The sequence below is a fragment of the Chanodichthys erythropterus genome, chromosome 12 (genome assembly GCF_024489055.1).
Source record: "Chanodichthys erythropterus isolate Z2021 chromosome 12, ASM2448905v1, whole genome shotgun sequence".
In the NCBI taxonomy this organism is placed as follows: Eukaryota; Metazoa; Chordata; class Actinopteri; order Cypriniformes; family Xenocyprididae; genus Chanodichthys; species Chanodichthys erythropterus.
In genome coordinates, this window is record NC_090232.1 from 3,603,342 (window position 1) to 3,629,484 (window position 26,143).

Genomic DNA, 26,143 nt, shown 5'->3' on the forward strand with positions numbered 1-26,143 from the left:
TTTCCACTCGTATGTTGAATCCCATGAAATTAAACTTAATAAATTATAAATCATACCGCAACAGCATAGAAGAGTGCACAAACCATCAGAGTTTTTGTTATTTTGACGTTTGATATTTTGACATTAATGAGCTACACATTCAGTCAGCCAAATGAGGAAAAAATCCGCCCTAGCATTGACACTATCGACAATTTATGGTTTTTGGGAGATGGTGGTGAAGCGAAAATCTTATCCCTAAATACAGACTTTGTTTGATATCTTTGGGTACAGAATTGTACATCCATTAAATTATCCTACCATTTATGTAAATTAAATGGTACTGTAAGGCACTTAAAAAAAACACCATGGTAAAACTATTGCTGAATTCAGAATCATATACTACTCTTGCTATTCCTGCCATAGAAAGATGATGATAATAATAGTAAGAGTAGTACAGTAGTATTCTGAATTCAGCATATGTCTGGCATCCACTCTTTAATGTTTTATATAAGAATTGTTACACAATGCCTTGAGCTCAAGATGATAAGAACTAAAGTGTGAAGGGAAATGGCATGCGAAAATCAGTTACCAGAACCAAGAAGACACTGATGACCCAGCAGAAGTGTAGAAAAAAATGGTAAAGGTAAAAAAACTGCTTAGAATGCACATTGAGGTAAATAATAGATACATTTCTCTTGATGCATTTTTTTTTTTTTTCTGTCAGCAAACTATGAAGAAGGTTTTGCTACTGTTCCAAAGTTGGCTGAGAAATTGACAATTGAGTGTGTATTCAGATTAAATGATATATTGTAATAATACAGGGAGTGCAGAATTATTAGGCAAGTTGATTTTCTGATCATATTTTTTTTCCAAGCACATTTTACCAATTCCAATCCACATCAATCTTAATAACTACTATTAATATTGTTTTTAATCATTTATAAGTGATATATAATTGTTCATGAAGGCTGGAAATGAAAAATGCCTCATATTCAGGTGTGCAGAATTATTAGGCAGGTTTTCTTTTACAGATAAAATGAGCCAAAAAAGAGATTTAACTCAGACTGAAAAGTCAAAAATTATTAAATACTCATGAGAAGGACGCAATACTAATGTAATACTAGAAATTGCAAAGTTAAAGCATGACCATTGGACAGTGAAATGCTCATTGGGTCAGCGGGGTCATACAAAAACAGCTGGAGAAGAAAAGACACGTTAACTGCAAAATAATTAAGAATTAAGTGTGAAACCATCAGGAACACTTTAGTCTCCAGCGCCACCATTTCCCAGTACTGAAACCTACCTGGAGTCTTCAGAAGTGTGAGGTGTCAGGATCTCAGAGACTTAGGTTAGGTGAAGAATCCTAAAAAGTGACCTGCTCTTAATAAGAATCACAAGCTGAAGTGTTATAAAGTACATGAAGACTGGGTTTTTATAGGCCTTATAGACAGACAGCTTGAGAGTGACTCCTGAAGGACCAGCACCACATCCTCTTGTACCACTGTTTGAAGAATTTATCTTCCAGAATCTGGCAGTAAGATGTGGGAGTTCACTTTTAGTCCATCTCTTATCCTGAAATGTCCATCTTGCAGAAATGATCTTCCAAAACTTACTGCCAGATTCTGGAAGATAAATTCTTCAAACAGTCTTCTTTTCCAGCCTTCATGAACAATTATATATCACTTATAAATGATTAAAAACAATATTAATAGTAGTTATTAAGATTGATGTGGATTGGAATTGGTAAAATGTGCTTGGAAAAAAAATATGATCAGAAAATCAACTTGCCTAATAATTCTGCACTCCCTGTAGTACATCAGTATATAGAGTATATAGAAATAATAATAAACATAGACAGGATTAGACCTTTGTGTAATTAGGATATTTGAGTAGCTTTTATAAACGTGCCTTAGAGAAAAAAAATGCTGTTGTGCCTCTTAAGACAAAAAAATGACACTGATATATTTCAAGATATGCCAGTACAAGTTGCTTTTAGTTAAAACAGCTCAAATATTCATTTTAGTCTGGGATTAGGCTTAAGAGTTGTCTATGAAACCAGGGGACTGTATCCTGTTTTAATATTGACTAATCTGCTACAAATCCCTGCCTTACTAGAGCAAATTGAGGTGAAGCTCACTGAAACACAGAAGAAACTGGAGAAATATGGCAACGGACCCCTATCAGACCCTGCAGATAGATTAAATTTCTCACTCATGTGAGTTCAGCATTGAAATCTACACAGAATCAATTATGAATATGAATATTTAATCATACTGATCTGATATCTTTCACCTATCATAACTGAATTAAGAACAGATGATACTCTCAACCTGATTAAATAGAGAAGCGGTTAAATGTCCATCAGATCTACTGATTTTTCCAGAAATTCATGAAAAACTTAGAGAATGGATTGGCTTCTTGGGTCACATTTTGGAAAACCATGTCAGTGAAGCATATACTTAGTATGTCATTGTCACAATTATATTGTTTGTGTTTCCTTTTTCTCTCTCTCCTTTTTCATGCTTGCCTGAATTAGTTATTAGTTTCTATGGTAACTCATTTGATTTTTTTTATTCTGCTCAACTGTGCATGTTTAATTTCCTTTGTTTGTCTCTTATATTTAAGTTCTTGTGTTTCTATTCTTAGTTGTCTGTTCTCATCAGTGTATGACAGACGGTATTGCATTGTCTGCTATCTTAATTTCTAACTTAATCTAAGTACCATTTTACTGATAAGCACTTTCTGATGCTTTAATGGAAAAAAAGTCATATCTGTATTATTTAACCTGTTAACTGTCATGGGCCCACCGGTGGGCAGCCATTACATATTTAAAACAGTAATATTCTATACTAAACCTAAACTAATCTTGACAAACTATATATCATTTGAAAGCTTAGAATCTGTAGTTTACATATTTGGAGACTGATTTTCAAAATAAATTACAGAGGAGCAGTAATTTATCAATTTGCTACAAGCATATTTTCATACTCATGTTCAGACCTTTATTTTGAAATAGCGATGAACATGAAAAATCATTAAAGATTGGTTGAAACATGTTTGTTTTCATGCCAAAAGATAACATCCATTAAATTTTTTGAGAAAAAAAGGTCTAAAAATGTTTTTAATAGAAAAAAAAAAATACATATGTGGCGGCGATCTATAACCCACATGCATGTTATTTTTATGTTTATTAGAGGCTAAATTCATATCAAATTCTGCCAAACTTCCCATACTACTTCTATATAGGATGTCTACTTCATAAATTGTATGAAAATAATGTAAATATATGGTTCAGATCACTAAAACCATATATGGAAATGGAGCTTGGTTGTCATCTAGTGAAAAAGTGTGGTACTGCACCCAAACAAAATCTTACTGAAAGCTCATTTTTTGAGATATCAACCTGAAATTTGGAACACAACTTGTTCAGATTTTTGGCTTTGATTTCCTTGCAGATTTAGAGTAAAACTTGTTTTGTAAAATATATATTTTTTATAAAATATAAAATATATTTTAACATTTTATATTTTCATAAACTTCTATAACTTTTTTTCTGTTTCACTTACATGAGTTATTTCACTTTTACAATAATCTGCCAAATTTCATCTTTAAAACAAGACCAGCCTTATGTCTATACTCCAAAGAATTCTTGAATTACAACCATTTAAGTTTGGATAGTGCATTTTCTTGTCTAAAAAAAAAGTGGGGGTGACAGTTAACAGGTTAAATATGTTTTTTTTTTTTTTTTTAATGAAAAGCTGATTGATAAAGACGCTGAAGACTATCTCCAGTTTGTTTTTTTTTTTTTTTTTTTTTTTTTTTTTATGTATTTCAAATCCCACCCACTCCATTTCCACAGATTTTTATTCTAATTTTAAAATGTGTTAAATATTTTCTACATGTACCTTTTGTGCATGGGCCCATTGTCATCCTGAGGAATGATAAGGCTGTTCTTTAGAACTGTTGTCTCAATGGTGGAATCTTAGAATTAACAAGAACCAGGAAATCTAAACCCATTTTAGCCTCACTGAACTTTCCAGTTTATGCAGTGCATCTGTAGGTAGTTTTGCTGCCTATAGTGGATGCATATCAAAGAAAGACAAACCATGAACTCCTCATTTTGTTCTTGAACGTGTAACCTTAAATTGCGGGTAGATTTTCCTTAAATTAAATTTACATCTTACCTTGGAAAAAAGAGGCTTAGTACAGTGCAGTTTCTCATGAGTACTGCATTCACTGGACATTCAAGCTTGCAAGATGAACGTTTGGTAAAGAAGCTGTATTAAAGGGATAGTTCATCCAAAACTGAAAATTTTCCCATAATTTACTCACCTCAAGCCATCCTAGGTGTATATGACTTTCTTCTTTCAGACAAACACAATCGGAGATATATTTAAAAATATCCATAGTCCTCCAAGGATTATAGGTAATGGTTGTGAATGGGTAGCTGCGTTTTGGAGTCAAACATAATGCATCCATCAATAAAAAAAAAGTAATTCATATGATTCCAGTGGGTTAATAAAGGCCTTCTGAAGCGAAGCGATATCTAACACAAATTCAAATAACTAGCTTCTGGCAGACGACTTGCAGCGGAAAAGTGTCGTTTGGCCTGATGCACAACGTGAATGCAGAGGAGCAGAGGATAGAGCAAAACAAATCACTGGTCACGGATTATACGTCTAAAATTATAATTTTAAAGATACATTTCTGAGGATTTCAATATAAGAGAAGAGGAGCTTAAAGCTGCAGTCTGTAACCTTTTTGGTTAAAAATGTTCCAAAATCAATGTTTGAGCAAGTACATAACCAGCCAGTGTTCAAAACTATCTCATTATCTTGTCTCGATTCACAACAATAAGCTTGTAATATTGTTTTATAATAAGAGCGACATGGTGGATTTCCACGGGCAATTGGAGCATGCAGCAGTTCCTCTGTGCGTCATTATGTCACGTCCGTAAACAGAAAGGAAGGAGTCCAGGCTAGTCGGTTTTATCACATGAGGATGCTGCTGGTAGCGGATCATTTATAGCCTTTTCTCACAGCAGCTGAAATAATTAAACTTATCATTTTGACGGCGGATTGTAATCCTGAAAGAAACCATCTACAGATGATAATGGGCAATTACGGTTTCAAACAGAGATGGTGACAAAGAGGCAAAACCTATACGGACTGCAGCTTTAAATTTGTTGCAGAGCTCTAATTGTTTGAACCGAGAGAGGCGTCTAAGCTTACACTACACTATTCTGCGTCATTGGTCACGTCAGAGGATTACTCATTTGATGCAAGTCGACTTGGGCATTCTGTGTATGGTTGTCCACCAGAAGCTAGATATTCGAATTAATAAAGTTTTAAATATGGATATTTTTCTTACAAAAATGCATCACTTTGCTTCAAAAGGCCTTTATTAACCCACTGGAGTCATATGGATTACTTTTATTATTGATGGATGCATTATTTTTGACTTCAAAACACAGCATCCATTCACAACCATTATAAACCTTGGAGGACTGAGGATATTTTAAAATATAACTCAAATTGTGTTCATCTGAAAGAAGATTTTTGGGTGAACTATCCCTTGGGTGAACTATCCCCTATCCCAGCTTCAGAGGATTCCCTAATCTTCTGAAAATAGCAAAGGCAGTTATTCATTCATTCATTAATTCAGTCAGTCATTCATTCATTTTTTAATTTATGCCAACAATTCTGGCAATACACAAATTCAAAGTGTTAATTTAACTACATTCATTGATTAGTTAGATTATATTATTTAAGTTTTTTGCATTAATGTTTAGTCTTGTGTTGTGTGCTCTGTGCTGTGTTGTTAGATATAAGAGAATGTCTCCATTTCAAGGTTATTAACATCACAGGATGATGTTGTGAAGCAGTGATTTTCCAATGCTATTGCTTGGTATAAAAACACTTGTTGGATACGTGCTGGTCAGACAGAGTTTTACTGAACATTGAAATAGACACAACTATGATTCAATAAACTATGCTCATTTCATCTCTTGTTTGCTGTTAATCTCTGGCTTCCTCTTGGGCTGATACTTCACTTTTTGGATTTCAGATTTATTCTTTTAATAAAGAATATTAAAACTGTTGTCCAGCTGTTTGTGAAGCTCCTTTTAGTCCCTGAAATGCATAATAATGCAATATAAATGCACTCACTATTTTCTGATAGTTCAAGATGTGCTGAAAAAGCTTCTTGTACTCCTTTTGAGTCTTAAGCAATACACTGTAGTATCTTGGTGTCAGTGAGGTAGCAGACCTGGTATTTCAACAAAAGCTGAAAATGAAATTTCATGGTAGTGTCTTATCAGAGTATCAGTAAGTTAGCAGAACTATTATTTCACAGAATGTTGAAAATGAAATGGGAAGCATCTTATCAGAGTATCGACAAGGTATCAAAACTTGTATTTCAACAAATGTTAAAAATGAAACTTGATGGCATCACAAAATTCATTAATCAGTGACTATTGAAAGTGGAGTTTAATGTAGTTTTTGACTTGTAAAAGACTTATTGTTTACAACCATTTTAAAGGGGTGGTTTATTGCGATTATACTTTTTTAACTTTAGTTAGTGTGTAATGTTGCTGCTTAAGCATAAAAAAAAAAAATGTGCAAAGTTACAACACTGAAAGATCAATGCAAACTGAGATATAATGTCTTTAAATGTCTTAAAACGCCAATCAGAGCTGTCTGTGATGCACATTTTATGGAAGACAGCTTCCAGAATCTACACAAGTTCAATGCTGTATTTGCTCAAAGGCTATTACTGAAAGATGGTGCAGTTCACACTTAAAAAGCAGAAGCTGCTATTTTTGGGTCCCAACCTGTAAGTATGTTTTATTTTTTAATAAAGTTATATTGTTTCTCGGACGTAAACAAAGACCAACGTGGTTTAGTTTTGCTAGCCAGTTAGCTAAATTCTATTTCATACTTCTCCAACAAATGCCTACAAACACCAACAAACTTCTATGTAATCACACCAGTGAACTTCTGTCGGTGTTTGATGGCGTTTCTGTTATCAGTGTATAGCATTGTTTCATTGAGGCTTTTATGTTGTGTTTACCCACCCACATTTTTAAATTAAACAATACAAAAATGCTACTACTTATTCATACAGAGGATCTGCTTGATGCCCTTCATCATTACTGCTATCTGGATCTGATTCGGGCTCGAAATGATACGGCAATATTGACGCCATTATTTACATTTTCACTGAAGCAAAGACTGGACTTTGACCGAAGCACATGTGACCTTCACCTGTGATGGTAAGGGTGAGGCCTTTCCGGACAACGTGAATCGTGACAACGAATTTTGGACAGCGAATCACAATGTACAGGGCCAGCTAACCAATTTCAGTCCATTGCGTATTTCTGAGGGACGGGCTTCATAGAACCAGGAACTCAACGGAGCGTTTTTAGGAGAAAGGAAACTACGGTTTAGAATAAAGGTAAAATATATGAAAAATACTGTTTTTTATTGTTTTTTTTAAAGAAGCATTAAGACATATTAAACTGCACCCCATACAATGCAACACAACGCAACACAATCAAGCCTAGAAAAAAAAAGAAAAAGAAACCATATTAACCACATTAACCAAGTTTATTAAACACCAGTAGTTTTCTTTGCTTAAGTTATAACTGAATTGATTGTGTTTCAGATTGTTTGCATCTATCTTTTTTTTTTTTTTAGTGGGGATCAGTATTGTTTGGACAGCAATGTTCTTATCAGGAATGTTGTTGGTGAACAGATCAAAGCTGTTGGAAGAACATGCCATAAAGACAATGACGTTTGTGTGTGAGTTTTTTTGAAAGATAAAGATAAAGCCATTCTTTGGAACTGTTGTCTCAAAGGTGGAATTTTAAAAACTGTCAAGAATAACAAGAATCAGGAAATCTAAACCCGTTTTAGCCTTTCCAGTTTATGCAGTACATCTGTTTGAGTTTTGTTGCCTAGTGAATAAATATCAAAGATGACAAACCATGAACTCCTTATTTTGTCCTTGAGTAAGGCATGTAAAATTAAATTGAATGAATGAATGAGGCATTTATAGAGCGCTTTCATACTACTAATACTGTACATCCAAAGTGCTTTACAATCGTATCAGGGATCTCGGTAACGCTTTAAAATACAGCCTGGAAAGTACTGCGTAATTACAACGAATTTACAGCATAACTTTCAATAATTACAGTGTAACTATACAGTAAGTATGTGTAAGTATAGGGGAACAATATGTAAAGTATTGGGAATAAAGGGGTAACAACCAGGAAAATAACAAATTATTTATACTGTAAATATTTTATAACTAAGGGGTACTTATGAATTATAACTAAGGGGTAAGTATGACATTGCTTGTTACCCTCTTAATTCATGTAGTTACAGGGTAAGTAATTAATAAAATGCAAACAATCTGATATCACTGACTCCGAAACCTTTATTTGAAAAACAACTTTATTAAAAACAGGTCTACAACACTTATTATACATTTTTTAAATCAACTTTTCATTTCAAACTCTAAAGTCCTGACAGAAAGTAACAAGTTTTGTCCGTTTTTTGGTTGTTGTTGTTTCTCGCTTGGCTTCCACCTTCTCTCGTTTCTCAGCTGATGAATCTTAAAAAGGAATCCCATTGCTATTCTGTATTCTAAGAAAATACAGTAAACCCCTATACACAGTACAGTTCACAAGCATGACAGCCGGTTGAAAGTTTTAAAAATATTCAAATATTTGGTATTTTTCTTACAAATACGTATCGTTTCACTTCAGAAGACATCGATTCATCCATTAGGGTCGTATGGATTACTGTAGTTATTGCTGTTTGTGCTGTTTGATGCTTCGACTTTTAGGAACATCTGAGCTTGCATTATAAAGCGTTCCCAGATAATTAATTTTAAAATCCTTTTTGTGTTCATCTTAAGAAGGAAAGTCGTATACCTCTCAGATGGCATGAGGGTAAAAGATGAGTAAACGGTGAGCACATTTCCGGGTGTTCTGTATTTATTAAATACAGAATAGCAAATGGGATTCCCTCTTAAGATTCATCAGTGGAAAGAAAGAAGAAGAGGAACAAGAGGAGGAGGAAGCCAAGCAAGAGAAACAATAAGAAGTGTTGTAACTTTAAATCTGTTTTGAAATAAGTTGTTTTTCAAATAAAGTTTTCCAAGTGATATGACTGTTTGCGTTTTTATTTATTTATTTATTTATTTATTTTTATTAATTACTTACCCTGTAACTACATGAAATAAGAGGGTAACAAGCTCCACTTTAATTTACGGCCCGTAATGTCATACTTACCCCTTAGTTATATGTCATAAGTACCCCTTAGTTATAAAATATTTACAGTATAAATAATTTGTTATTTTCCTGGTTGTTACCCCTTTATTCCCAATACTTTACATATTGTTCCCCTATACTTACACATACTTACTGTATAGTTATACTATAATTATTGAAAGTTATGCTGTAAATTTGTTGTAATTACGCAGTACTTTCCGGGCTGTAATCTAAAGTGTTACCGGGATCTCTCCTCAGCCACCACCAGTGTGCAGCATCCACTTGGATGATGCGACGGCAGCCACAGTACAACGGCGCTGATATGTGGAGAGAAGAGAGAGTGATAGAGCCAATTCAATGTACGGGGATTATTAGGAGGCCATGACTGGTAAGGGCCAATGGACCAAATTTGGCCAGGACACTGGGGTTACACCCTGTCTCTTTATGAGAGTGCCATGGGATTTATTATATAAAAAGTATATTAGCATCGTATTTTTACAACTTTTAACACACTTTAAAATAATTGTACTTTAGAATATTTTCTAAAAATATATACACACAATTCTATATTAAACAACACACCAGCAGCACAAGTAACGTTACATTACATATACTTTACATTCAGGTAAAGTATAAAGTCGCAATGTATAATTTATAAGACACTGAAAGCGCAATACATCGCTCAATCTTGTGATGTTGTTACATTTTATTTATTTTAATGGCCTTGAAAACAAATGCATTCAACTTTGGGAAAATGTCAATTAAGTAATTCTTTAGACGGTATTTAAATGGTAGCACATATGGTATTATGAGAGATTATGATTTAATTTCAAGATTTAAAGCAAAAACAGAACAGTCTGACTTTATCTTTGTGAAATTATATGCTACACAAAAAAGCTTGAAACAAAAACAGCAGGCTGAATGAGACGCAGATTCACTCTCTGACAGCAGGTGGCGCTTATGGAGCAGCAGTGATACAGTATTTCCTTGGTTACCGCTGTGTAAACAAAGCTGAACTGCGCTAATAATTAGCTACTTTATTTGGAGGTAAGAGGAAAATAAAATGCCATTACCATCGATTTTTTTCTGATGACAGTAATTCCTTTTAGAGATGCATTCATATAACCCTTCACCCCTAATTCAATATTTATATTTTCTTCCTATATTTCGAGCATCTGCTCTGCCTCCTACAGAATTGTCTCCTCTTTGCGTCCATCTTCAGTGTCTCTGGCCTCTTGTTTATGGCTGTTTACAGACATGATGTGGGCTATTTAGCTTTATCACTGCCCCAGTAGCTCACGAAAATAACAGAAAAATAAATACAAAAAATAATACAGTACAAAGACTGGAGAAATGTAATGTATTTTTGCACTCATATTTCTGTTGTTTTCGCAAACTACTGGAACAGGGATAAAGATCGACCGATCGACGGGTTGGCGACCACTGACTTAAAGTGTACTAAGTATACTTGAAGTTGTTCCAATTTAGCACACAAAAGTACACTAAGTATACTTAAAGTTGTGTTTTTATACAACTTAATTACAACTAAAATATACTTAGTACAAAATTAGTTGTTTCAAAATAGCACACTTTAAGTTTACCAATCATTAACACACTTGAAATATACTAATAATTACTCTGGCTGCAAGTATACTTAGCATACTTTTTCTTCACTAGGGCAGACAGTCAGGACCTCGGTTTAACATCTCATCCGAAGGATGGTGCTTGTTACACTTGTCTCCGTCACTATACTGGGGTGTTAGGACCAACAGGGTGAGGACCCCCTGCTGGCCTCAGTAACACTCCTTCCAACAGCAACCATTTTATCCGAGGAGGTCTCCCATCCAGGTACTACTTTGGTGGAGTACTTGGGGTGGGAGCTCCTGCACAGCAGTTCCTCTATCACCATCTGTGAGGCAGTGAAGGAGCCAGAGTCCGTGCCTACTGTGAACCAAGAACTATGGGTCGTCCAGAATTTGAAGTGTGTTGCTAAGTCCATCCCAGAGCCAGGGGTCCTTTTCAACCTCTGGTCCACGGATCCTGTTTACTCCCAAGTCCCCACCCTTGAATTGATGCCTTCTCTTCTGGTCCCATCTAGCCCCATGGATTCCCTGGCTTCACCTCAAGCATCCTGGCCCATGTCTCCACCTCGGATCCATCCCAGCTCTGCTCTCCCTTTATAAATGAGGCCCCTGATCTTTGGGAGATGCTCAAGCAACATGCCTGGAGTAAACATATTCAGAATAAGGTTAGAATAGGCTGAGGAAGGAGATTAAATGCTTCTCCGAAGAGTGAATATGAGAGTGTCTTGAGAGTGGATAGAAATGTAAGAAATGCAGAGATGGATAGACTGATGTAGAGGAGTTAGGCCAAATTCTGAACATCGTAGGAAGCCAAAAAAAGGCAAGCGGGAACTTGAATTCTAAATAGCTTGAGCGTATGGAGAGGATGCAGAGGCTAAATAGTTTGGTGCTTAGTAGAAGGCATTTGTGGTGGCATGATAACTTTTAAGCCAGTTAAGTAAGCTGAAAGAGAGCTCAGGACAAGCCAATTAATGAAGGCTTCTTGAGAACCGTTGAGATTTCTGATCTGCTGGGTTAGTTGAAGATGGTTGTCAAAACAACGGGACTGGTGTTGGATGAATGTCCGATTCTAGAGCAGAGTATACATTTATGAAGTGAGTCGGCTATGAGATTGAGGTGTCCGGGTATGTTCTTCAGAGAAGAAACTGCTGTTGAGCGGAAATTAGAGTGAGCCTGCGCAAGAATTGCATGGTTAACTGCAGAACGTGATCTTCCTTTGTTTATGATTTCTGGTACTGCTGGTTTGTCTGAGTGGTATTGATTTCCTAGACCATTCTAGTCCCCAAAAGATGGTGGCTATGATTATGCAGTTTACTTCGTTAAATGCTGAAGAGAACATGCCTGACCATGAAAGAACTGGGCTCTGAGGCCGTTCTGAGGCAAACCGGCGGTCACCTTAGTAACTGCCGAAGCCTCTAGAGGGTGCGGTACAAAGTCCCTTTTAAGACAAATAATTTCACTCGGTGGCCATTTTTGAAAAGCCTCTCAGGCATGCAAGAGTAGCTCCTATCTCTTTGAATGGAGAAACATGAAATTCTCCAAGCAGTTTGCCAAGTTTTCGATTATTATTATCATTATTATTTTCAAGCTGAATCAAGCTAATTTGCATACATCTGATTGTTTCTTTAGGAACCGGAGCTTCTAAGGGGAGCTGCAGTGACGTGATGACTTATGGAGGATGGAGGTGTGACAATTAAAAAGTCGTTGGGAAGGTGGAGGACATAAGGGAGTCTGTGATTCATGATGGGAATGCAACATAGTGCTTCTGAAAGGGAGTCAAAGATCTGAGGGCTGCTTCTGCAATTGAAGGCAAGTAATAGGCGCTCTTCCAGAGGACTCCAAAGAAGCACGGAAAAACATCGTCAGCATTGGGGAGCTCTGAGTCGGTGCTGTCGATTACCTTCCATCTGTGTCACCAGAGTCTCGTCGTCCCACCTTCACAATCCACTTGCCACATCCTGCCTTCATCCCATTTCGTCTGGCTCTTACCAACCCTTCTCCTTCACCTCGTCCATTCTCCTGCCGGCCCTCCCTCTGTTCTACTATGGCACGAGGACACGCCTTGCTGGAGGGGGCAATTCCGTTAATCTTCTGTCATTATTTAAAGGTGCCCTAGAATTAAAAATTTAATTTACCTCAGCATAGTTAAATAATTAGAGTTCTGTACATGGAAATGACATACTGTACAGTGAGTCTCAAACTCCATTGATTCCTCCTTCTTATGTAAATTTGATTTTTGCAAAAGACCTCTGAACAACAGGCGAATCTCAACATAACACCGACTGGCACGCAACAGTCGGGATCATTAATATCTACGCCCCCAACTCATGTTCAAGGCTTTAGACAAGCCAGTATTAATGTCTGGAGCTGCAAAGACCGAATCAACTTTATGCAGGTAAGCAAGCAAGAACAATAGCGAAAAATGGCAGACGGAGCAATAATAACTGACATGATCCATGATATCATGATAATTTTAGTGATATTTGTAAATTGTCTTTCTAAATGTTTCGTTAGCATGTTGCTAATGTACTGTTAAATGTGGTTAAAGTTACCATCGTTTATTACTGTATTCATGGAGACAAGAACCATGTCATTATTTTAATTTTTAAACACTTGCAGTCTGTATAATTCATAAACACAACTTCATTCTTTATCAATCTCTCCAACAGTGTGCAACATGTTAGCTTTAGCCACGGAGCACTATCAAACTCGTTCAGAATCAAATGTAAACATCCAAATAAATACAATACTCACATGATCTGATGGCTGGGTACAAAGTGACAGTGATGAGCGCTGTGTTTTACCCAAACTTGAATATTCGTCAACTCTCTGTGACTGGTAAAAACCACAGATCATTCACAGAAGCTTTATTTTAAAGGGAACCTTTAACCTTTGAAGGGAACGTCACCATCATCAACCCTGAACGTAAAACAGAGAGTTCAGTGCTTATGTACTCCAAGTGTCAAGAAACGATTGGCCAGTTATTAGTATGAATAAATGATGCATTGGAGTCTTTCTGGTAGAACTTTACATCATTTTTTTGTAGCTCACTGAATGTCATATGGTGATTGTGAAACACAGAACACATGATTTTATGGTGAAATATGGGTAATCCAAACCTGGATACATGGTGGTTCAGAATGCTGTAAAAATGTCTCAAATTATTATTTTTTATTCAACTTCATTATGCTTAGAGGTCAAATTGTGTTATTTATGATTAAGTCAGCCTTTAAAATAGAAATTGTTCAGGCAGTAAGTTTATGATCTTTACTAGGGACACAAAAGGCACCGATCAGGACTCTCAGAAAAAAAAAAAAAACAGTACAAAGCTGTCACTGGAATGGCACCCCATTTGTACCTCAAGAGTGTATATTAGGATGTTAAAGGTAAATATTGGTACCAAAAGTGTACAAATTCATACCTAAATGGTGCATGTTAGAACCTGTTTAAAGGGTCCTGATCTAAAAGTTACAGCTTTTGCATATTTTTTTTCTGAGAGTGAGGAATAACCCTCTAGCAATTTCACAGTATTCATAACATAGAATTACAGGAGATTGCTTGCGCCTCTTCTGGCAGTATTTTACTGTTAACATTTTTATTTTTTATTTTTGCAGTGATGCATATTGAAATGTGTTACCATGAACAGATAAGATCACTATGTTGTTATCTATTTAAAACAGGATCTGATGGTATGCAGAGTTAGTTTTTTTTCACTTGTATGGTAAATTCCAGAGAGTTAACTTACCATATAAAAGAGCTCTGGTTTAAACGCACTTTACCGGTCAAGAAACAGCATCACTTTGAGACAATCCTTTCAAAGACTGCACAAACCAACAGTGTCTGTCATATCGACGTGAAATATTTTTCTTTGTTATTTTGACATTTTGATGTTGTTTAAGGATGGAGAAAATGAGTTACACGCTCGGTCAGCACTATGAAGAAAAAATCCGCCCTTGCATCGACATTATCGACAATTTACGGTCTTTAGGAGTCGAAAAGGACCTGGCGTTGCCTTCCATTGTCGTCATTGGAGACCAAAGCTCAGGAAAGAGTTCTATTCTAGAGGCGCTGTCAGGAGTAGCGTTACCCAGGGGTAGTGGTAAGGACAACATAAACAAAATAAAATATAAATTATACATATATAAAACTAAAACATAGATATGTATAGATATGATAAAAATAGTAAGCTATGCAGTTCTGAATTCAGCATATGTCTGGCATCCACTCTTTCATGTTTTTTTGTACAGGAATTGTTACACGATGCCCTCTTGAGCTCAAGATGATAAGAGCAAAGGGCGAGGAGAAATGGCATGGGAAAATCAGTTACCAGAACCATGAGGAAGACATTGATGACCCAGCAGAAGTGGAGGAAAAGATTCGTGAAGGTAGAAAACTGTTATAATGTATCCAGAAATCAACATTTTAAAAATATCTAATTATGTTTGTAGCCCAAGATAAGATGGCTGGAGAAGGTGTTGGTATTAGTGATGAACTCATCAGTCTGCAGATCACCTCTGCCAATGTTCCTGACCTCACTCTCATCGACCTCCCCGGGATCGCTCGAGTGGCAGTCAATGGTCAACCTGAGAATGTTGGAGATCAGGTAAATTTAACTTTTTCATGATGTTCTTTTTGTAATGCGTTTTAAATTCACTACTTTTTCATGACATTTTTTTGGAAAGACCCATTGTGCTGTCATGGTCTGACACAGGACATGCATTTCTTCTAGATTAAGAGACTGATCAGGAAGTTTGTTACAAAGCAAGAAACCATTAACCTGGTTGTGGTGCCATGCAACGTTGACATCGCGACTACAGAAGCATTGCAGATGGCTCAGGAGGAGGACCCTGAGGGCGAAAGGACTTTAGGTGTGCTTTACTCATTGCTATAAATCAAACTGAATCAGACTCAGTATAACCGTTGTTTGTCCACTACAGGCATCTTAACAAAGCCGGACCTGGTGGACAAGGGCACTGAAGGGACAGTGGTAGACATTGTGCACAATGAGGTTATTCACCTTACTAAAGGCTACATGATTGTAAGGTGCAGGGGACAAAAAGAGATTATAGATCAGGTCACTCTTAATGAGGCCACAGAAACAGAGAACGCCTTCTTCAAAGACCATCCTCAATTCAGGTGGGTAAATGGTCAAATGTAGTTATTTATTGAGATTCAAGCTAAAATAGGATATCCCAAAAATGCATTGTTGAGAAACAAACAAACTAAAAAACATAAGTCAACACATATGTGTCATATTTTATTATAACTTTCAGTAATAATGTAAAATATAATATAATCATGTACTGCTCTGAAACACAAAGCTTGAGGATCCAAGTGCTGTAGTTTATTAGGGTAATCCAGAACAGGCAAGCAGTCATAAACAATCCAAAACAGACACCAGGGCCAATAACTCAGGCAAACAGAAGGTCAAAACAATGAAACAGAAAAACAAAAATGTGATAAAAAAAAATGCAATGTAACAACATACAAGACTCTGCAATGAATGTGTTAAAAAGGTTTATATAAGCTGGGCTTAAAGGGTTAGTTCACCCAAAAATGGATATCTGTCATTAATTACTCACCCTCATGTTGTTCCAAACCTGTAAGACCTTCGATCATTTTCAGAACACAAATTATATTTTTAATGAAATCTGAGTGATTTCTGTCCCTCCATAGAGATCCAATGCAACTGCCACTTTTTATGTTCAGAGAGGTAAAGGCATTATTAAAATACTTCATGTGACTCCAGTGGTTTAAACCTCAATTTTATGAAGCAACTACAAGTGCTTTGTTTACACCAAAAACAAAACAAAAAAACATAATTTACCACTTTACTTACGGAAATATTGATCTGTAATGCATGCGTGTTGTGTTCAGACTCGCGCGTCTTCATAATGCATATGCACAAATGTTCTTGAGAACATCATGATGCATGCGTGTTGTGTTCACATGAGAGCTGGCATTGTTGTTTGAACACGCTTTGGATAATATTGTTTGGTAACATTTTTAGGACTTTTGTGTGAGCGACATGGCTAAAGATTTTTCATTTTCTTGGAGGGTGCTTTTGCATTTGTGGTTATTTGCACATTGTTTCTTAACCATCTGAAGAATGCACACAAAGTGCACATGTAGATTAGTACCATTTTTTTGGGTTTTTAATAAATCGGGGCTGTTGTGAACAGTTACAGGTCACTTGATGCATTTGTGTTTTTATTTCTCCTAGCAAACTCTATGAAGAAGGTTTTGCTACTATTCCTAAGTTGGCTGAGAAACTAACAATTGAATTGGTTCATCACATTCAGGTGAAATAATCTTTATTTTTTACAAAAGATATCTACAGAATTTTTACACTCATAAACATACTGTTATCTTATTTTCTTATGACTAATCTGCTCTATAGAAATCCTTGCCTCAGTTAGAAGAGCAAATCGAGGCGAAGCTCACTGAAACACAGAAGGAACTGGAGAAATATGGCAATGGACCCCCATCAGACCCTGCAGAAAGACTGAGCTTTCTTAGTGATGTGAGTTCAGCACTGAAATCTACACAGTATCAGAGTATGAATATTTAGTCATATTGATATCAGTGAGTTACTGACATCTTTCACATTTCTTCCCTGAATTTAGAAAGTTACAGCTTTCACAAAAGATGCTCTTCGCCTGACCAATGGAAAAGCAGTTGAATGTACGGATCTACAGATTTTTCCAGAACTTCGTGAACAATTTGAAGAATGGAATGCAGAACTTTGTGAACAATTTGAAAAATGGAATGGCTTGGATCACTCTGGAAAACCATGTAAGTGAAGCATATATACTTGGTACCTCCTAAGTGTACCGCTGCTTTTTGTTTTTGCTTAAATATAATTTAACCATATGCATCTGCTGTATCCCCATTTATCACAATAAGTTAATTATCAACCTAAAAATCTTACTTACCCTAAGTGACATTTTTACTTTAACACTTTTTTATGTTTTAATTGAAACAGTCATGTCTGGATTATTTTGGTAGATTAGCTCACAAGTAGACAAGGCAGACAAATTCCCATTTACACGTGGTGTTAAAAATACATTTTTTTCACACTTTTAACCACTTCAATAAGCTCATGCAATGTATATGGAGATGACAGAAAAACATACGGAGAGCAGCATCTTTCATTTCTGCTCCGACAGCCGCAACCTGCAAGGGTTAGGGTTAGGAATGGTGAGGAACATTGTGCTTGGTTAGATTTTCATCTTCAAACCAAACATGGGTCTTCAGCCAACAAAGTTTAAATCCGATCTGGCTAGCGCGCTTCCCATAATGTTTACGCGTTAGGCCTTTAAGAGGAGAGTAGATGATCTTTTGTGGCTGTTTGAACACATTCAACCACATGAACGTCTACACTACGAAACCAATCCGGTCAAATGTGGTTTCCACTGGAAGTGGTCGAAAGTGGACAAGCTCAAAATGTTTAACACCCCGTCTGTATTTAGAGTCATCAACTTGGCGTACATGATTCTTTCAACCAAAATGCATCTTAATATTATGTGTAAACAGGGCCTTTCATTTTCTTTAAAAGCTTACTGTTTAATCACTGGTCTCTTTGAAAAAAAAAAAAAATTCTGTGGTAATTTAAACATGAGAGCATCTTTTGACATTATCCATAAATCCTTTGCAGCCATAAATAAGATCGAGAAAGAAGTTGATAACTATGAAGCCGAGTATCGGGGAAGAGAGCTTCCAGGATTCATCAACTACAGTACCTTTGAAAAACTTGTTAGGGATCAGATCAAGAAGTTGGAAAAACCTGCCACAGAGAAACTGAAGACCATCTCCGGTTTGTTTTTGTTTATTTTATATATAATATAATATATATATATCATATATCAAATATATCAAATCCCACCCACTACATTTCCAGTTTTAATTCCTTTGATAATCTGTTGAGTATTTTCAAATGAACCCTTTGTGTTTTGAAGAATGATAAGGCCACTCTCTAGAACTGTTGTCTCAAAGGTGGAATTTCGTCAAGAATAACAAGAACCAGGAAATCTAAACCCATTTTAGCCTTTAAGCAGTGCATCTGTAGGTACAGAGTTTTGCTGCCCAGTGGATAAATATCAAAGAAAGACAAACCATGAACCCATTACTTAATTTGTCCTTGAGTAAGGCATGCAACCTTAAGCTGCTCCAGGTAGACTTTTCTTAAGTTGCGTTTACATCTTGCTATGATAAAGGTGGCTTAGTACAGTACAGTTTCTCATGACAGCGTGATAATCAAGCTTGCAAGATGAACGTTTGGTAAAGAAGCTGTGCTCACAGTGTGTTTGTGTTTACATAGATGTGGTTAGAAAGAAGTTCATCCAACTGGCCCAGTGCTGCTTCAAAGGATTCCCTAATCTTCTGAAAATAGCAAAGGTAGATTTTTTTTTTATGCCACTGATTCTGGAAATACACAAATTCAAAGTGTTTACTTTCAACTACTTTCAGTCCAATTGACAGTTTGACTGATTGAGTTTTGATAATGTTATTAAATTTAAAATAAATCACATTACTGTGCCTTTTAGATTGTCATTTTGTCACTTCTTGTTGAGAGTTCTAAAGTTTTCCGTACATTTTTTAAAACTTTCTAAGACTAAGATCGAAGACATCAAGCAGGAAAAAGAATCCTTGGCAGAATCCATGCTGAAAACTCAAATCAAGATGGAGCTCATTGTTTACAGTCAAGACGGCACATACAGCCAAAGCCTGCAACATACAAAGAATAAGCTGGAAAAAGATGGAGATGCTAAAAAAAGGGTTGATTCCAGCAGTGAAGGAATTAGCACAGACAACAATGCCACCTTGCGTGAGATGAGGTTGCACCTTGAGTCCTACTACACGGTAAGTGTGCCGACTAAAGCTTTGTGTGCTGTTAGAGGTAGCACAAATTGTAATGTATATCTTATATGCTGTCTTATCTATCTTACCAGATTGCAAGCAAACGTCTATCTGACCAGATCCCAATGGTGATCCGCTATCTGCTGCTCCAGGAAACAGCTTTGGAGCTGGAAAGGAACATGTTGCAATTGCTGCAAGATAAAGACGGTGTAGACGATCTGCTTAAAGAAGACTTTGACATTGGCCAAAAGCGGGAGAGCTTACTGAGTCGCCAGGAACGTCTGATGAAAGCACGCAGCCTCTTGGTTACCTATTAGAATTCCCTTCATATAGTCGACTGCAACGGTTTTAATGCAACAAAATCATATGCTCATGAGGTTACAGTTCCAAATATTTAGATTTGGGGGGAAAAAAAACTTGCATGGTGTTTTATTATTATTATTAATCATTTAAACCATTTATATGCTCATTACACAGATTAATTAATTATTCAGTCAGTTTATATTATTATATTTTATGAGCGCTTTAAGATGAAACATGAAGGATCAAAGAATTCTTTGTTGTATCCTGTGTGTGGCTTCAAGAGAGCAACCATATATTTGTGCGGTGTTTTATTTTTTTTCTTTTAAATTTATTCATTTATGATTTTATCATTCTATTTAATCATAGTCATTTATAATAATCATTTAAAACATATTTTTTCATTATATTGATTCATTAATTAATTAGTTTTTATTATATTTTATATTATTTTTCCATTACTGTCTTATGTTGTGAGCTGTGTTGTCTTTGCAGGTTAGAGAGTCTTTTAACATCACAGGATGATGTTGTGAAGCAGTGATTTTCCATTGCTATTTCTTGTGGTATAATAACACTTGTTGGATATGTGCTGGTTACTGAGCATTGAGACAGACACAACTATGATTATTCAATAAACTTTGATAATTTAACCATCACTTCATCTCCTTCTTTCTGCTCTTCCCAGCTTCCTCTGTCTGAAATGGACACAAATCATAAATGTTTTTTTTTGTTTGTTTTTAGTGGAGTTTGGCAGGGTTCCACTCTTTTTCAGTGATAATTTTCCAGGACATTTACAATTTTACCACAACGGGAATAAAAGACTAGGATCATGCCCTAAAAGGCATAGTTTATTGCCATGACTTAACTATAAAATCAGTTTTTAATATGAGCTCTAAACCATACATTATGACTATAGAAGCTTGTTTCCGTTAACAGATTAAAAACTAAAAAAAAAAAAAAAAGGCAATAGCAACTTTAACCTTTTCTTGCAATTGCAAGTTTATATCTCACAATTCTAAATAGTAAGAATTTCAGGATATAAACTCACAATTCTGACTTTTTTCCTCACAATTGCGAGTTTATTATGTAAACTCACAATTGCGAGAAAAACATGATTAATTATACATTATGACAAATTGTTCTCGTTGCCAGTGTCAATCATTGGAACTATTTTAATGTTTTGTTTTACTATTTGAAAATAAAATATTAGTCAAAGGCAATATATTATATATATATATATATATATATATATATATATATATATATATATATATATATATATATATATATATAAAAACTCTATATAATTCAGTATGTGATTTTAATTAAATGGGGGTCATTTTATTTTCTTTACCTAACCTAAGTCTCTGAGATCCTGACACCTTGTGCTTCTGGAGACTCTAGGTAGGTTGCAGTTCTGGAAAATTTTGGCGCTGGAGACTAAAGGGTTCCTGAAGGTTTCACACTTATTTTTTTTTTCTTTTTGCAGCTAACATGTCTTTTCATCTCAAACTGTTTTTGTCTGAGCCTGCCTTAACTGCAATTTCTAGTATTGCACCCTTCCCATGGGCATTAATTAATTTTTTAGTTAAATCACTTTTTGGCTCATTTTATCTGTACCTAATAATTATGCTTACCTGAATATGTCATTTTTTATTTCCAGCGTTTATGAACAATTACATATCACTTATAAATGATTAAATATAAAATGAGTTATTAAGATCGACTGGCTTGGAATTGGTCAAATGTGCTCGAAAAAAAAAAAAAAGATCAGAAAATCAAATTGCATAATTATGCATGTGTGCTGTGAAGTTAGCAAAGTTACTGAATTAGGTAGCTCCTTACCAGTTAACATTTGCTGCATACATTTGTGCAGTTAATAACATTAGCTAACTGCTACATCTGGCAACACAAGACTAAATGCCATTGAAAATGCTACTCTCACGTTTTTAAAACTCGGCATTCCAGATCATTGCACTGTATCTGTAACTAATAGTGACTAAACTCTTGTTCTTGACTAAAACCCAATAACTTTTTTAAAAATATATTTTCCAGGACATTTTACATTTTCTCTAATGCGTTTTCCAAGACTGGAAATTTTGTCATCAATTTTCCAGGTTTTCCAGGAGGAGTGGGAACCTACCCCAACATCTGTATCAAAAATATATTTTGTTTTCCACAGAATGCACAGGTTTGAAATTAAATGTGAGTAAATGACAGATTTTTCAATTACCTGGAGTTAATTCTGCTTTCAAAATCTGATTAGCACACCGATTACAAAATAGAAAAAAAGCTGTTCAGATCCACACCCACACCACATTTCTCATTTATTAGTGAATCAAACTACAGAGTCTTCTTTCATTGCTATGAATGAAACTTAAACAATCCTAAATGACTGGACCTCTACATTCCTTCTCTGGAGAACAACTAAACTAAGCAAATGATAACGGGGGTCGGTGCGGCACATATTGTACAGCAATAAAGATTATGCTCATTTTCTCTGTTTGCACCTTACACAGGAAGGCATTTTTAACCACAGCGTGGCTAAAAAACAAAATAGCTACGATAAAAAGATGCTTGATAGCATAAACATTCATTACATATATACATTTGTACAATGTTTATCAAACAAAGAGACAATAGGACAAATATTTCAGTGCCCAAAAGCAAGCTATTGAAAGAAGCCAGATGCTACTGATCTGTCTGGGATTTGAGCTTCCTCTCCCAAAGTTTCTGATGGTCTGAGAATCCCTGCTTTCCTTTGTTGAAGGAATTGGGTCCAGCTGATGTGGGTGTTTCTCTGAAAATCAAAAAAGCTTGTGAGGAGGTTGTCAACAGCGCTGTATAGTAATGTAACTTACAAATAAAAGTTTAATTGAATTCAAATTAAATCCAACCTGCCAATGTTCTTCATCCTCATCTTTGCCTCAGGTGGCATTTCTTCAGGCTCGCTCTGAAACATAAAATAGAAATGGTTAGGAAACTGGTATTTAACAAACAGAGCCTGCAAAATTATTAGGCAAGTAGACATTCTGAACAATTTTTTCCAAACGCATTTGACCAATTCCAAACCACATCAATTTTAACTTATATAAGGTACAGTCCAAAAGTTTGGAACCACTAAGATTTTTAATGTTTTTAAAAGAAGTTTCGTCTGCTCACCAAGGCTACATTTATTTAATTAAAAATACAGTAAAAAACAGTAATATTGTGAAATATTATTACAATTTAAAATAACTGTGTACTATTTAAATATATTTGACAAAGTAATTTATTCCTGTGATCAAAGCTGAATTTTCAGCATCGTTACTCCAGTCTTCAGTGTCACATGATCCTTCAGAAATCATTGTAATATGCTGATCTGCTGCTCAAGAAACATTTATGATTATTTTCAATGTTGAAAACAGTTGTGTACTTTTTTTTTCAGGATTCCTTGATGAATAGAAAGTTCAAAAGAACAGAATTTATCTGAAACACAAAGCTTCTGTAGCATTATACACTACCGTTCAAAAGTTTGGGGTCAGTAAGAATTTTTATTTTTATTTTTTTGAAAAGAAATAAAATAAATGAATACTTTTATTCAGCAAGGATGCATTAAATCAATCAAAAGTGGCAGTAAAGACATTTATAATGTTGCAAAAGATTAGATTTCAGATAAACACTGTTCTTTTGAACTTTCTTTTCATCAAATAATCCTGAAAAAAAATATTGTACACAAATATTTTGTACAATTGTACACATTAAATGTTTCTGGAGCAGCAGATCATCATATCAGAATGATTTCTGAAGGATCATGTGACACTGAAGACTGGAGTAATGATGCCGAAAAATTAAATATATTTCACATTAAAAATCTTAGTGGTTCCAAACTTTTGGACTGTACTGCATATATAGTATATAATCATATATAAGTGATATATAATTGATAACAAGGGCTGACAGTGAAAAGCGCCTTACAATTAGATGTGCATAATTAAACAGGTTCTTTTACAGGTAAGTGGGCCAAAAAAAGAGATTTAATTCACACTGAAAAGTCAAAAATAATTAAATGCAAAATTAAGGCATGCCCAAATTTAGTAGTAGTTAAACAGAATTAATGATAGTTATTAAGATTGATGTGGTTTGGAATTGGTAAAATTTGCTCAGAAAAAAAAAAAAAAAAAGATCAGAATATCAACTCGCCTAACAATTATGTATGCACTGTATAATATTAAATTAAATGTTAATACTTTGTCAATTTGGTAAATATGTAATAAACAAGCTTAATGAGCACAGCACGTCATCAATTATTACATGACTTCACACATACAGCACTAATATTAAAATAATAAATTAGAGAATGACACATACATCATCATCCTCATTAAAAACAGATGCAAGTCCAGCTTTCTTGGCAGGTAAGGCAGGTGTGGGTTCCTTAGGTTTCTAAAACAGGAGGAATAAAACACCTTTTTTAAAAGATCAAAATTAAAAAAAAAAAACAAGAAGGCATTTCTATATGGATGTACACAGAACTCCTTATACATACACTTGCTCCAAGCTTGATGGAGATGGACGCAGGCTTCTTCGCAGTCATGCTAAACCCCGATTTAAACATTTTAGGGGGCGCTGACTTGCTTTTAGCCTCATCTTCTGGGTCGATCGCATGAGCAGGCCGCTTTCGCAGACTGTCCCCTGATGCCGTGCTGGAAGAGACAGTCTTAGTTTTCACACTGCTTCCCTTCTCTTCTGGTCCTGCTGGAGGCGAGACAACTTACCAAGGTGAGCGACTGTTGCCTTGGAGACCAAAGGTGAGCTACAGTTACCTGAAAGATGAGGGATGCCAGGAGGACCTGCTCAGAGAGACGCTGTTGAGCCTAAAATCTAATTGATTAGTCTGATGCATTTGATTAGCACTAATTGGATTTAATTACTGGCTGCTTTCAGCAAAGCACTGGAAGTTGTGTGTTAAAAAATGTGAAAAACAGAACCATGGTACAGATATGGTATCATCAGACAATAATACCATAGTACTTTGATATTTACCACAGGAATTATTACCATATCACCTATGGTATTTACATGTTATTCTATGGTAAACCATATAATCACCATATTATGTACGTCAAGACATTTCCAAGAATGCCACAATGACAGTATAAGATGGTAAGTACATTTACTTAAATTCATGTACCATAGTATTCACGTGGTACTCAAATGCACTTCCACGAATGACTATTTTGTGGTACAAATCCAAAACACCATGGTACTTTTTTGAGCTTGTGTTAGTGTATGGATCAAAGGTTCACTGGACATATAATATTCAACACTGTTACGCATTTACTGTTGTTAAGATATATTTAACACTAATATTAGATATTACGCATCTGAAAAAACAGCATGGAAAAGAAAGCAGATCGTTACCAGCTAACTTAGCTAGCTTGCTAAATTTAGTAAACAAGAAAGTCCAAATCTATGGCTATGACTTTATTTTATACCTACATTAAAAAATATAGGTACTACAATTACTCTCGAAGACTTTCAAGTGTAAACTAATTCCAAAATAAAAACAGTTTTGACAGTTTCACCTCCTTCTTTAGAAGGGCCTTCGCTGCTGCACTTCACATTCGCCATCGTATGAATCTGCTTTAAGCACGTACGGCAACCGGAGAGGACAAAATACCGCTGCAGTCGCAAAATGAAAAGAACCCCTCTGTTGTCGCTCCAGCTCTTCCACTTGTAAACAGCGCCATCTAGCGTAGAGTGAGCAAATGACTCATGTTACCATGGTATCATATCCAAAATCATGATGCTTTTGCTTTATTTTTTAATGACTCTATGAAATATATTTGTCTCTCTGACTCCTGCTTTTTTAATAATGTATTAATAAATGTTGAAATTAACATGAACTAAGATGTTTTAGAAGTTTTTTCATTGTTATTTCATATTAACTAATGTACAAATGGAACCTTATTGTAAAAATATTTTTACAGCAGATGATAAAGTCACTTAAAATATATTGTTTGTATATATGTATATATTTCATATGAAAACCGGCATTAAAAACATGTTTTGGCGTTAGGATGGGACCTTGTTGCATGAATACCGAGCCTCAAATTCTCTATATTAATGTCCAGCTTTATTCATCAATGTGTTGCTATCATTT

The 26,143-nt window shown here is 35.4% G+C and overlaps 2 protein-coding genes across 5 annotated transcripts; one reads left to right on the forward strand and one right to left on the reverse strand.

Moving 5' to 3' along the window:
- The first annotated feature begins 14,739 nt into the window (after positions 1–14,739).
- LOC137033153 (interferon-induced GTP-binding protein MxB-like) lies at positions 14,740–20,015 on the forward strand. The gene is made up of 12 exons (XM_067405303.1): positions 14,740–14,938; positions 15,087–15,224; positions 15,288–15,442; positions 15,569–15,707; positions 15,777–15,975; positions 17,063–17,141; positions 17,240–17,362; positions 17,466–17,634; positions 18,497–18,655; positions 19,160–19,236; positions 19,453–19,701; positions 19,791–20,015. The coding sequence occupies exons 1-12, from the start codon at positions 14,740–14,742 to the stop codon at positions 20,013–20,015; spliced, it is 1,911 nt and encodes a 636-aa protein (XP_067261404.1).
- A 2,290-nt stretch (positions 20,016–22,305) lies between these two features.
- On the reverse strand, positions 22,306–25,650 carry pcnp (PEST proteolytic signal containing nuclear protein). 4 transcript variants are annotated; one of them, XM_067403727.1, is made up of 5 exons: positions 25,566–25,650; positions 24,527–24,735; positions 24,349–24,423; positions 22,896–22,951; positions 22,306–22,798 (listed from the first exon to the last, which is right to left on the reverse strand). In XM_067403727.1, the coding sequence occupies exons 1-5, from the start codon at positions 25,609–25,611 to the stop codon at positions 22,690–22,692; spliced, it is 495 nt and encodes a 164-aa protein (XP_067259828.1). In that variant the 5' UTR covers positions 25,612–25,650; the 3' UTR covers positions 22,306–22,689. The 4 variants fall into 4 exon arrangements, with proteins under 4 accessions (XP_067259828.1, XP_067259829.1, XP_067259832.1 ...); XM_067403728.1 differs by having other exon boundaries at positions 24,527–24,732; positions 25,566–25,647; XM_067403731.1 differs by having other exon boundaries at positions 24,527–24,683; positions 24,756–25,636.
- Between the last annotated feature and the right edge of the window lie 493 nt (positions 25,651–26,143).

Bases quoted from the DNA above. Each gene is read 5' to 3' on its own strand.
- pcnp (XM_067403727.1), bottom strand. From the start codon at position 25,611: ATGGCGAATGTGAAGTGCAGCAGCGAAGGCCCTTCTAAAGAAGGAG. The intron at 22,952-24,348 runs GTATGTGTCATT...TTTATGTTTCAG, and splicing joins TTTTTAATGAGGATGATGAT to AGCGAGCCTGAAGAAATGCC. The intron at 22,799-22,895 runs GTTGGATTTAAT...TTTGATTTTCAG, and splicing joins AGGATGAAGAACATTGGCAG to AGAAACACCCACATCAGCTG.
- LOC137033153 (XM_067405303.1), top strand. From the start codon at position 14,740: ATGGAGAAAATGAGTTACACGCTCGGTCAGCACTATGAAGAAAAAATC. The intron at 14,939-15,086 runs GTAAGGACAACA...TTTTTTGTACAG, and splicing joins AGCGTTACCCAGGGGTAGTG to GAATTGTTACACGATGCCCT. The intron at 19,702-19,790 runs GTAAGTGTGCCG...CTATCTTACCAG, and splicing joins ACCTTGAGTCCTACTACACG to ATTGCAAGCAAACGTCTATC.